The 12,088-nt window shown below is 47.1% G+C and overlaps 3 protein-coding genes across 3 annotated transcripts; all 3 read left to right on the forward strand.

Annotated features, from left to right (window-relative positions):
- Positions 1-452: 452 nt before the first annotated feature.
- On the forward strand, positions 453-1,180 carry DFJ58DRAFT_735652 (uncharacterized protein; the record flags this gene model as incomplete). Its single annotated transcript, XM_041386675.1, has 3 exons — positions 453-893; positions 942-1,034; positions 1,082-1,180. The coding sequence occupies 3 exons, from the start codon at positions 453-455 to the stop codon at positions 1,178-1,180; spliced, it is 633 nt and encodes a 210-aa protein (XP_041236413.1).
- Positions 1,181-1,437: 257 nt separating this feature from the next.
- DFJ58DRAFT_847478 (uncharacterized protein) lies at positions 1,438-7,182 on the forward strand (the record flags this gene model as incomplete). The annotated part of the gene is made up of 27 exons (XM_041393465.1): positions 1,438-1,534; positions 1,595-1,710; positions 1,759-1,812; positions 1,918-2,058; positions 2,106-2,189; positions 2,363-2,452; positions 2,504-2,746; positions 3,001-3,038; positions 3,205-3,226; positions 3,277-3,415; positions 3,511-3,712; positions 3,756-3,780; positions 3,846-3,916; positions 3,964-3,991; positions 4,021-4,140; positions 4,411-4,427; positions 4,488-4,574; positions 4,787-4,837; positions 4,879-4,900; positions 4,982-5,065; positions 5,088-5,165; positions 5,308-5,361; positions 5,413-5,474; positions 5,814-6,324; positions 6,367-6,536; positions 6,672-6,798; positions 7,018-7,182. The coding sequence occupies 27 exons, from the start codon at positions 1,438-1,440 to the stop codon at positions 7,180-7,182; spliced, it is 2,898 nt and encodes a 965-aa protein (XP_041236414.1).
- A 3,928-nt stretch (positions 7,183-11,110) lies between these two features.
- Positions 11,111-11,470, forward strand: DFJ58DRAFT_609369 (uncharacterized protein; the record flags this gene model as incomplete). The annotated part of the gene is made up of 1 exon (XM_041380856.1): positions 11,111-11,470. A coding segment is annotated over one exon (360 nt), but the record flags the coding sequence as incomplete, so codon positions are not given.
- Between the last annotated feature and the right edge of the window lie 618 nt (positions 11,471-12,088).

Consider the following 12,088-nt stretch of genomic DNA (forward strand, 5'->3'; position numbering starts at 1 on the left):
TTATCCAGCACGCGCAAGTCACCGGATCGGCCGGATTTTGGATGGCTGGTGTTTGACGTGGAGTTGGGAGCTGCTACTCGTCGTTTGAGGTCCCAGATCCTCATGCCGTCTGAGCCTGGTACTTGGGTGAGTATGTAGAATGTCAATCTGAATATTCAACATACCCCCGCTTGCTAACGTATTTCCATTGTGAGAGACTGCTAGGCAATTAATTGCGTTCTTGTGTCCAACTGAGGCTGCCCTTCCAGGCAATATTCTTTGCAATCAGTTCGAAAGGAAAAGCATTGCTAGATGTAAACGTTAAGACCTTGTGGTTAATATAGGGATATCACAACAAACGCCATCCACTTGGCAACCCTGGGTTTCCGATCTAGACCCAAATTGCCATTGCTGTCATCCATTATTTGACATCAAATATCTTCTTGCAGCTCTGGTCAGTTCCAAAGTCAGTCATGCTTCAATTCTCCTCTCCCGTCATTCCTTTTTATGAATCTGAAGGTCCTCCCCAGGCCCTTCCGTTATTGACATATCACACGAAGATGTTTTGTGCTACGTTATCGCACGTCTTGATTTCCCAACAGGAAGAGATGGCGTTCTCTACTCTTCCACTCAGGGGAAGCACCTTTACTCCTTCCCACATCTTCATGACCACATCTCGTGGAACGTTACCCGTCCCTTCTCGCGCGCCTACCCCCAAAGTTGTTAAATCAGTATCTTTCACGACAGAGAATGGCGAGTCTGAGAAGGTGTCGATATATTCCTCCTTATCCTCTCTAAGTTCCAAGGACTCCAAAATCCTCAAACCGGAGGGTGAGGTGGGGCGTCCTGGTCGTGGTGGGTACAACTTGGAGAAGGCGCTCAACTGGGATGTTAACCGCTTCAAGTCTCTCAAGGTGAGACTGTAGTGGTTTATATCTTCCTTCGTCCTCACTTGAAATTAGGAGTGCGTTCACCGGTCAATCAAGAAGTACTGTGACGTTGACACGAGCAAGAAACTTCAAACCCCCGCTGCGTTGCATGAGGTTCACAAAGAGGTATTTGTACAGTTACTATAGCAGCTTGATATTAACTTATTTTCTAGGCTCTGACCCAATTTCCGGAATTGGCTGACTATCATGGGTGTTGGCCAGTAGGAGACATAATTCAGATGCAACTGAAAAACACTTCCGCGAAGGCATGACAAAACAATTCTCGTAAATAATAATACTTGCCTTATTCCAGAAGGAGTTGGGAAGCCGTAGTCAATACTTTTGTGCCAGAAGCGGTCAGAATGCCGTTGTTGATAAAGCATGTTATCATGATACCAGGGTTTTGTTCGGCTTGAATGTGATTAAAGTCTGAGGATCCAGATCGTCGACGTATTCACATTCGGTCTCACAAAGAGTGAGTCATCTTTCCGATAAGATAAAGTTGCTGATTGCAAAATAACCTGTCAAGATGTCCCGTCTGATGTCCCTGTTCTCTTCAGACGATCTGGTTCCTGAAGTTGTGGAGTCGCACCCCCTCCACGACCTTGTTTGGCCGCAACACATACGTACCCGCCTGCAAATGCTATGTTGGCTGGCATAGATCACGAATGACTGTCGTCCCTCAGCAATAACGCACACATACCCACCGCAACCGGCTCTTTCCTCTAACGAGGAGTCTGCAATGGAGTTAGATAATCCTTGGCAGTCTGCTCGTAGGGCAAGAGATGACGACGAGCAGCCAGTAGGGATCATCAAATTTGCCTCCATAAAATAGCTAACAAATGTTTAGCCCAACAAGGTCTTTCTCAAAGAAGTCGATCGGTCATCCAAGTTGCGTGAAGATGTGCGCGAGACTAAATTTTAGCAACCATGATCTTTTACTTCGAAAGCGCCATGCGCAGGTAAATGTAATCTCACATCCCTTGCGCCCATACTTAACTCACTTCAGGTCACTTCGAACGTCTGCGAATCACAGATGCAGTCAGCCATTGCACAGCATCAACAACAGAATCAATCTCTTCAGCGTGACAGTGCTAATGCCCTCGCCTCCTTGGACGAGAACCATTGTAAAGAAGTTGCAGAGCTTCAGGTAGGATGCTTTTGCCGTCATATAAATATTCTGACTTGCATTGACAGAACAATATGGTACTTGATTGTCAAAAGGCCCAAACAGAGGCCCGCGCTGAAATAGAAACGCTTCTTGGCCGAGAAACAATCTCGGTTTGAACACAAAATGTGTTTGGCAAGAGATAGGCTTTTGGCCGACAATGAATCTGAATTAACCCGCTTGGACGCCAAGTATAGTTCCAAAATTAATTCGTTGGATGTACATATCGAATCACTGGTGTTCCAGAGTTTCTTACCATTTCACAGAATCAAATTCGACATGCCAGTGCTTTGTCACCTGCATTCGCACCTGCCTGGCGGCTCTTGTTGGCAAAAAACCTGTGGCTACATGTACCAATATTGTTGGGTTTTCACCAGTAAGCCGATGACTTCACATGCACATTGTTTGCTGACACCGTGCATCATAGATTCCCGGTTCCAGCTCTGAATCTGACACGGACGAGGAACCTCAGACGGACAGTAGACCCACCCTAACTTCACTCCTAGGAGACGTCCCGATCACGAACGCGACCATAGGCATGCTTGCTGAGGCGCTTGCGAAGGTTCTTCAGACTCCTCAAACAACGTCTTCCCGGGGACCTTGCCCAAGACACAAACACCTTAAACCCCCTGTTGAAAATTTCACGGATACCCAGCGCCAAGACAATAAGGTTCATAATTACTTAAAGCAAATACCTCTGCTCACGCAAACATCAGGCAAATGTCCAAGAGTTGTTCAAAAAATGCATTCCACGCCACAAAAGACGAAGAATTTATGCTTCATGTGTCAGCATCACATGAAGCTATATTGTCTTTCACACATGAAACGGGCCCTGGTCCTGACCCACTTGCAATGCAATGGGATATGTCGACCACGCACAACTCCATGTGGAACCAACATGTCATTGATTTACTTTGTTCCCAGTATGCAACTATGCAACTAGCAAACGGATGGGCTATACGGTCTTCTCAATCTATCAGAGATGATATTACACTGAAATTCGGTCAATGCTGCAAGTGTTGGAGAAGGGCCTCAACCTCTCAGCCTTAGCGACGGTACTCGTGAGACCGCGCAACAAGTGGGAGATTGACTCGTGGATCAAACAAATGAGCGACTGCGGCTCGCTAGGGTCCTCACTCGCAGGGTGATGGTGAGTTTACTTTTTTTCAGAGTATGGAAGCATATTGAGCTATCCACTAGAAGTTTGAGACTCGAAAAAAAGTCACAGCGACGCTGCTGAGTGATAGGATTGCGATGGGAAAGCATGATCAGGCAGTGTGGGAGTATCTTCGGGGTATTGTGGAGAATCTTGGCAAAAATGGCATGAGCTCTGACGAGAGTGAGCACGAAGATGGAGACGTTCAGGTCTTTCGGTGGAAGAGTATGCCATGGAGAGCTGATTTCACTCACGAGATGCAGATCATTGACCAACAGCGTTGACGGGTGCCGCAGTCTTCACTCCTCGCAGAAGCAAGCCTGCAAAGCGTCTTCGTAACGCTAAATCAAAGTCTTCTCGAACAGCAATTGAAGGCCTACCAAGAGCGTTCTATGATGCTTCTTGGTTGATTGACCAACACTCATCATTCACAGTATCAAAGAAGAAGTTCCAGAGGATGGAGATTATTGTTGCCCACCAGTAAATCCTTACTTTGATAAACGAGGTGTTATTTGTATGATAGCGTAGCCCAGAGTAGCCCGGACATTGTACATACGAACTGCTGATTGGTTATAAATTGTCCAGTGACAGCTACTTAACTGCGGGTCATTAGGGAGCCTATTATGGCAGCAAAAACCATGTGGGCAGACCAACTGTGAACACGGGAGGCTTGATAGTTGTTGTGTAAGTCGTTATTATCTCTGATTTTTGGTACTAATACGATTTTGCAGTTGGCATGGTTGGCATGGTATACAGTATGTACATTCGAGTATGCATTCGATTCATAGTTCAACACTCTTACGCAGTTGGCGCATGATACTGTCCTGGCATTCCAGCAGCCGAACGCAATGATGCATCCGACCTACGGTTATTTCCAATGGGGTCTGGAACTGTTCCGGATGAAGATGGTCCGTGTGGTTCTGATTGTGCGCTGAGGATTTTCCCAAGGGAAAACAGACGTCTCATCCCATTAAAGATGTATTGTGCTGCAGGTGAGATTAAATTGTCGTTATTGGTTGAAAGCTTCTAATGAATTTCATCAGTAGATTACTGCGAAACCAGGTGACTATCTTACGTGTGTCTTGTCGCTTGTTCTGATGTTCTCGGCTTTTGGGACATGCCTGCGCATAATCTCATCCACCTCTACGCCTAATATTGCTCCCTCAATCGCTGCATAGATCCTCTCGCGTAAAATGTCAGTAGTAGGGTTCCCTTCACAATTATGATCAATACACTTGTTTACCACTTTCTCTAGGTTGCGAACAAGTTTTCTTTATTTGGAGACATGCGCCCCTTATGGTTCGCCGCCAATAATGTGTTTCTATTCTTTGAAAACCTTAAGGTCAGTTTGAGCTGGGCTACATAACAGTCTTACTAACCTCATTTTCTGCGAGATCAATATTAATGTTCTGAATTGAAACGTATTGGGGATTTTCCGTTGTCCCATTGAGTTCGAGTGCATGGGGTTCGTCGACCAACATAGCGGATCCCATCCACTCGAATGTTCAGTTCAGTCATTCCTGACCGCAGTTTTGACATCTGTACTTACAACAGCATCGCGCGGGACCTCCTGGTCGAAATACAAGGCAAGGGTTCTCGTCAGAGGTGTGATGATGGGTGGGATACTTTCATTGCTTGAAGTGTAGGGCCAAACGTACAGATTGTAGCGTACGTTACGGGCAGCAGTTGCCTTGCGAGGTGATTGGCACGGCATGAGTGAATTGCGATTCAGCTAACCTGCAACTGTAGTCTTTAAATCCTCTCAACTTCATCCAAGGCTGCATTTGGTATCTTGTCTCCAGCTACACATACTCGCTACACATACTCGCTTCCGTGAGTGCCGCTTATCCTCCAGGTATACCAAATAAAAAATAAGTCCCCTATCCCCAACCACAATAGCTTCGCCCAACTTAAAGCAAGTGACATTGCCAAGGTCATTGAATTGCATATACATTTCTCCCACCTTTGCGATGGGAAACTCGGCAAGTTACCTCTCCAGCCCCAAAAGTGTTTTGCGTGATGTGCGCCTCATACATTTGACCTCTATTTCTCGTGACTTACGTCTTTCGATGCAGTCGCAGGACTTCGTGTCAAAGATAGACTTCCCCAGCAGTCTAGGACCTTCGAAGGTGATGTCTTTCATATGTAAATCAAGCTCGAGTTAACTCCTTACTCCACAGGACATCGACTCTCTAGCACTTGAAAGCAAGGGACCTTCTTTGAAGCGTAAATTCGACCTCGGGTGACCTGGTCACCCCTCAAAAGCGACGTCTTCTCAAATCTTATTCCACGGGCGACATATGTCAAGTTGCTATGCTATATTCCGATGCTACGGTAAAGTTTATTTTTCAAAAATCGGTATTAGCGTTAATGAAGCTATAGCCAAAGATAATTCGCCACAACACTGATTTAATCAGCCCTACAATGAATCACTTGTTCAGGGAAGTGGTATGGAATGACTCCTATACATAATTGTCTTTGCTGATTTTAGACTGTAGTCTGACTTTTCTTACAGCATAAAGCGGAGGCTCAACTAGATCCCTTTGCCCTCCAACGTGTAACATCTCATAAACCGTGCAAGACCAAGATGGTTCATTTGGTCCCTACCTGTGGAAATCCTCATCGCTACCGTCGCCCTTCTAGGAGTGCAAGATCTGCGCACTGTCACACAAGTTTCTTCTCTGTTGAGAGAAATCGCTGCTCCACTCTTCTTCCTCAACAGAAACTTCCCAACCTCCCCAAAGGATTTATTCCACATTCGTGTAGACCCGCAGAATTTTGACGTTCTGGCTACTTGGAGGCGAACAGATACTTTTCGTCCGCCGCGTATGGTGTTGAGTTGGCTGGATTCTGGTTTGCGATCCTCACAGCTATCCGCATTTTCCCACTTCCTCGAATCCGTCCCCCACAAATTGATACGATATATCACACTTCTTTGGAATTTTGACATTCTCACATCCCCGGTTCTCCCACAAATTGTTGCATTACTAGAAAGCATCCGTGCCTCCGGCGTCGAAGAGCTGACGTGCATGGGTTTTTGCGACGGGACAGTCTCATCGTCCGTCACCGGCCTCACCCGAATTCAGCCGTGTGTAGGTGCGAACAACCTGAAAGCCTTTGAAACATGTTCGCAGGCATTCTTTTCCCCAAACGTCCTTCCTTTCACAATTCAAACCATCCGCCTTTCCTGCAGTTTGGAAAAGCTTCGACTGAGTTCCGTCAAGCTCAGTTCTGCGCATTGGGATAAACTCCTGCGCCATCTTGCGATTCCAACCCTTGTCGAACTCCCGAGTCAATGCGGACTGTGCGCCATCCACGCTCGTTCGTTTTCTGGCCTGTCACCCTGCTATCACTAACCTCAGTGTCATCCCGCGACCTGGTAGTCCTTGGAGGGCCAATCGAATCACCACTCGTTTGAGTCTTTCTCTATCTATGCTAGATGGACCCCTGTCACATCTCCTCCCCAGTCCTTCGGAGTCATCGTACGCAACAAATCTTCGCCTGCCTTCATATTTCCTTACAAGCACATGATGCATCGCCCGACTACATCGCCTCCATTTTACAATGTATTGGCTATTGCGACAGCATCGGATATCTTGTCCTTTCCTTGCCTAAAAGTCATCCCAGCAGTAGAGCAATGATGTATTTATCGGGCGCTCATTCTATGGTCAGCATCAAACACTTAGTGATTGACTACTCGGATGGTTTAGTCTCCGGTGCTGCAGGTGATACCTTGGTGTGTGTGTTGTTGTTGCAGCATTTTTCAATACTAATTGCGATCATAGGCGCTTATCTGCGGCATGGATTTCAAGCTTTTCCTAAAGTCCAAGCGTTTTACTTTGCGAGGTTACTCAGCTACTACTGCCGAGGATCTTGTCAACATCATGCGTAGCTTTGCTGCGGGTGATGTTGAATTAGGTGTGGATGTGCAGGTCGCACCAAAATCATAATATAATTCACTATACTACATGTACATAATAATATGACCCATCGGGGCGCTGAGCGCTGAGCGCTGACAACGCCGGGCACTGAGCGCCAAATTTAGGCGGAGTTTCATTACAAAGTTATTCAGTATTTAGACGCGTCTCGGTTGCTGACTGCCTTCTTTTCCGATTCGATTGTCCTATACTAGCTGTAGTCCTGTAGTCCTGTAACTGTAGTCATACTCGCACTGTAGTCAGTATGTATGATGATCATGAGCAACAATTAGCACAAAAGTCAGGCTCGTACTGATAATGAATGAAATACAAGTCGTCCGTCCGTTCGAATGTAAGTGCCAAGTACGTCTGTTATTCTCAGAAATTCTAAATTACACCCTGTATCTTAGATGGTTCGTTGTAATAACAACATGGGGCCTCGTCCGTTCAAATGTAAGACTTTCCCAAGCATCTGCGTTCTCAGAAATATTAATTTACACTTATACTGTAGATTCGGCACCTTATATCGTACAGAAGCTCCTTGTAATTTGGCATCGCCCTTAACAACAGGGGATCCAGACGTGCTACTTGACGCTTTTATAGTGAGTTTATTCTTCTCTACCTTGACTTTATCTCTCAAAGATCAGATCAACAACTAGATGCCTACTCGCATGTTTCTTTGCAAGTGTGCGCGATGCTGCGACATTGGAGGGGACGGCGTGCCCAGGAATCCTGGCGGCAAAGGAGTGCCCATCGCCATGAAAACTGTGCATTTATTGCAAGCTGCCAACTCGGATTCGTCGTCCGAACGTGAAACATCCGTGCTTCATCTCGCTCGCCAGCAGCTAGAGTCAAACGCTTCGCAGGTCGACATTCTCGCCGCCGAGCTATTTGCCATCACGCTTACCGACAATGATACCAACCCAGACAGTCACAGCAAACTCTGGAATTCGCGTTCGGAAGTTCAGCAAGACAAGGGACAGATCTACCATTCTCTGAACGGTACAACCACGGTAGATGACATGCAGTGAGTAGGATACCCCGCCTCGCCTTATTTTTCTAACTTAGTGGTTCCCACAGACACATTGCTCGAGCCCTTCAGGCTGTTGAGCAGCGGCGCCGTTCAAAATCTCAATTAGCCTTGAATATCGTGGAGTCACGGATAGTCAAGGCTCGCAGTCGAATTTTATCTGCGACTTCTCGTGTTGTTATTCAAACTATCCGAGAAGAACTGGCCGTGATCGCGACGGCCCTCAGAAAAGTCAAGCACAAGGTCTCGTTTATCGTTTCCCACAAAACCCAGCTGGAGTCGTCGTGTGATGACATGTACGGGCTCCTTTGCGACAAGGAAGATGAGCTCCCTCTGACATCTGAGCCGTTCGAATTTGATTCCTGTGAGTTTTGTTCATCCCTCTTGTGCCCTTCGACTGAGATACGTGAAGCACACCATTTCGACTTGCCAGTTGACTCTGCGACGAGATAGCTCAGGTATCCCTCTTTCTAGGGGCCGTCTCCGTCGTCATTTTTGGCATCGGTCGCAGACACGGGGAGTTCCTCATGGGAGTCCTTGCCCTCGTTTTGAGCCTTGCTATGGATGCTCAGACCCCTCATTCTGAGTCTCGCCGTCAAAATATACTCTCTCAAATTCCGCGCTCTATGGAAACCACCCTTTCGCGCTTCAGTCTCGATGGCCAGACTACAACCTACGCAGTCTGTCCGGCATGCAACTGTACTTATAAACCGACCGGCCTCAACTCAGGTCATGTCCGGTATCCCGCGAAGTGCTTCAACAGCCCGATACCAGAGAATGGTCCTTGCGATGAACCGCTGTTGCAGCTCTCTCATGATGGCCAATTAGTGCCAATTAAAATCTTCCTTTATCACCACTTCCACGACTACCTTGCTGGATTGCTCTCTCGTCCCGACCTCGAAGCGTTGATGGATAAGCCTTGCGATGATTTGCTGGCGTCCATTGGGAGCCCACCGCATATTATCAAGGATGTTGGGATGCCAACTTCTTTCGTGATTTCAAGGGTCCTTCCGGGCAATCCCTATTTGTCGACAGAGGCGTCGAGGGTCGATACGCGTTCACCCTCAACATTGATTTTTTCAACATTGAAGGCAATCTCCAGCGAAATGCTTCGACTTCTACCGGCATCATCTCTTGTGCATGTTTGAATCTCCCCCTCGAGATGCGATATAAACCTGAGAACATGTACTTAGCTGGCATCATTCCTGGACCTTCAGAACCTTCGGGCGATGAGCTGAATCATTTTCTCGATCCTGTGGTTGACGACATGGTGGAAAGTTGGGAGCGCGGGATACGCTATTCTCGCACAGCTCTCCATGCTACTGGTCGGGTTACCGCAGTCTTATAGCGTTTCTTGTATGTGACCTCCCAGCGGAGAAAGGCTGCTCAGCTGGCGGGTCCGACAAGCCACTTTTATTGCACTGCCTGCCATTGCTGGCACAGGTCAACTTGCGGTAGAACAGATATCCAATCTGAAGATTGGGTTCTCAGGGACAAGAACGAAGTGCGTCGCTATGCTGAGCTCTGGAAGAACGCCGGAACTTCACTTGAACGCAACAAATTGTTTGCGTCGCACGGTGTGCGATGGTCAACACTCTGGAGGTTATCATACTGGGATCCCTCCCGTCAAATTGTTGTGGATACTATGCATTGTCTCCTTGAGGGTCTCGCACAAGCTCATTTCCGTGAATTTCTAGGCCTCACAGTTGACTCCGCCAATCGCAAGTTCGACGTTATCCCTGCTTTCGAATATCCTTTCGTTGACGTCGATCTTAACAAACCTCCAGAGTTTAACGAGAAGGACATCAACGTTATCAAGTCAATCTATAGCCTTCTTACAGAAGCGGTTACAGACCTGGAGGGAGCTGACCTTCAGCTGTCGAGGATCACCTTATTGACTTAGAGAGAAAGCTTTTGTCGAAAAAGGTAGCATGCCTTCGGTTCGTATGTATAGGCTTGGGCATCGGGCCAGAGGTCATGCACCCCGGCAAAAAAGTTTACAAAGTTCACTGGGTTAGATCGCTCCTTGGTTGGGTAGGCATTTTAATACTGCTGTCTTCGTTCTCTCTTGATTAAGTGACCCATTTGTAGCGTCGAAACACCTTTCTCTCCCGAGTCGTCAAAATCACGTATTGCTACACCAGAAGTTATGCAACGTATTTCTGATGTCATTAAGACGTCAGATACGCCCTCATTTTTAAGATCAGTCCCCTATAACTTTGGGGAAACCAAAGCTGGGACCGTGAAGGCCGACGAATGGCGCACATTAACGACCGTATACTTACCCATAGCACTAGTCAGTTTATGGGGCGAGGGGTCGGCACATCGCAACTCAGATATTGCAGCCAGTCGTCGTGCCATCCTTGATCACACGATGGCCCTTGTTTCTGCCATTCGTATCGCATGTCTGCGATCCATGACGAAGGATCGCGCAGACGCATACCGTACATATATGATCGATTGGATAGGGAATTTACAGGTAATACTCCCCCATGCACGCCATCGAACCAATGGCCATATGTTGCACGTTTGGGACTATCTGCAACTCTTCGGACCCGTACGGTCCTGGTGGTGTTTCCGTATGAGCGGCTCATCGGACAACTGCAGCGATTGCCTAGCAATCATATTTTTGGTAACATTTCAATTTCTTTGTCAATGATAGACATCTTATGCTATGCGGGTATGCAGGACAGCAAGAATCAACTCTCCTCCGGTCATACATCAAAGCTGCAAAGCTCAAATGCTGGCTGAACCGACCTTCTTGTCCTCCATATTTAGAGAGGTCAAGTTGCTATTCGACAAATTTGTGTCTCCGTCGATCAACGCTAATCCCAGCGATGTATCTGAAAATCGCCCGCTGCCCCCGACTACAAAAGAAAACATTCCAGAAGACCTTCGCCATCTCATTCAAGTTCGGCGGCAGTCTTGCATGCTCGCACGCTTCACGAGGGATTTGTCTACACTCGCGACTCCACTCATGTTGGCAACAGCCTGATTCTTTATTACCCTGACGGCCTTAGGAATGTACAACCGACACCAGGGACTATCAAATATATATTCGAGACCGAGCGAGGAGTATGCTTCGCCGTGCGGTATCACCTTCCATTGCATTCTCACCTCGATCCTTTCCGCCACTATCCTCACTTCCCGGCTCGTTTATTCTCGTCAGCACTCGCTGAACATCTCACAATTGTCATGCCGGAGTGGGTGGTGTCGCATTTTGCGCGGTGGAACTTCTCACCACAGCATATTGTTGCTGTGTCTCTGAGTCAGGTGTGTTGCGTCCCCTCGATCTGATAATTGTTGTCGTAACTCACGCACCATCAATAGGACTGAATTATACAACAAAACCACTACGCGTAAGGCAGTGACATCTCCATGCCAGGAGAAGCGGGCACTGACTCCAAGATTTTCAATACATACATAAGGCGTTTCATTTTGCTATCTTGCTTTTTTATCATATACAGTACGATTTAACATTCACGTTCTGCACTCTCAATACATCTTCCCCCTTGACTCCACTCTCAATACATTACGTAGTGATCAAGTTCGAGCTACCTTCTCGCATCGATGTGGAAATATTAGAATGTTTGGGAGCTGACCCGAAGAATGATTAGGTCAAGCAAATGCACGCCCCTAATGCCACTTACCATCCGGTAGAGATGCATTCCCGATATTGGTTCTAATCGAGAACAGCTTCCTTGGCTAGAAGTGAAGAAAGAAATGACAGAAGAGAAAGGACTTTCTTCAGACGTCGCTGATAAGATTGGAGAGTATGTCAAGCACAAAGGTAGGCGACCCTGATTTTGCGCAGAGTTAGATATCTCAATCCCTTTCGTCATACAGGTGGCCCGTCGCTACTCGATCTTTTGAAAGCAGATGCCACTCTCATGGCAAACCCGAGCACCA

The sequence above is a fragment of the Suillus subalutaceus genome (assembly GCF_016647625.1).
Source record: "Suillus subalutaceus strain FC151 chromosome Unknown DFJ58scaffold_223, whole genome shotgun sequence".
NCBI lineage: Eukaryota > Fungi > Basidiomycota > Agaricomycetes > Boletales > Suillaceae > Suillus > Suillus subalutaceus.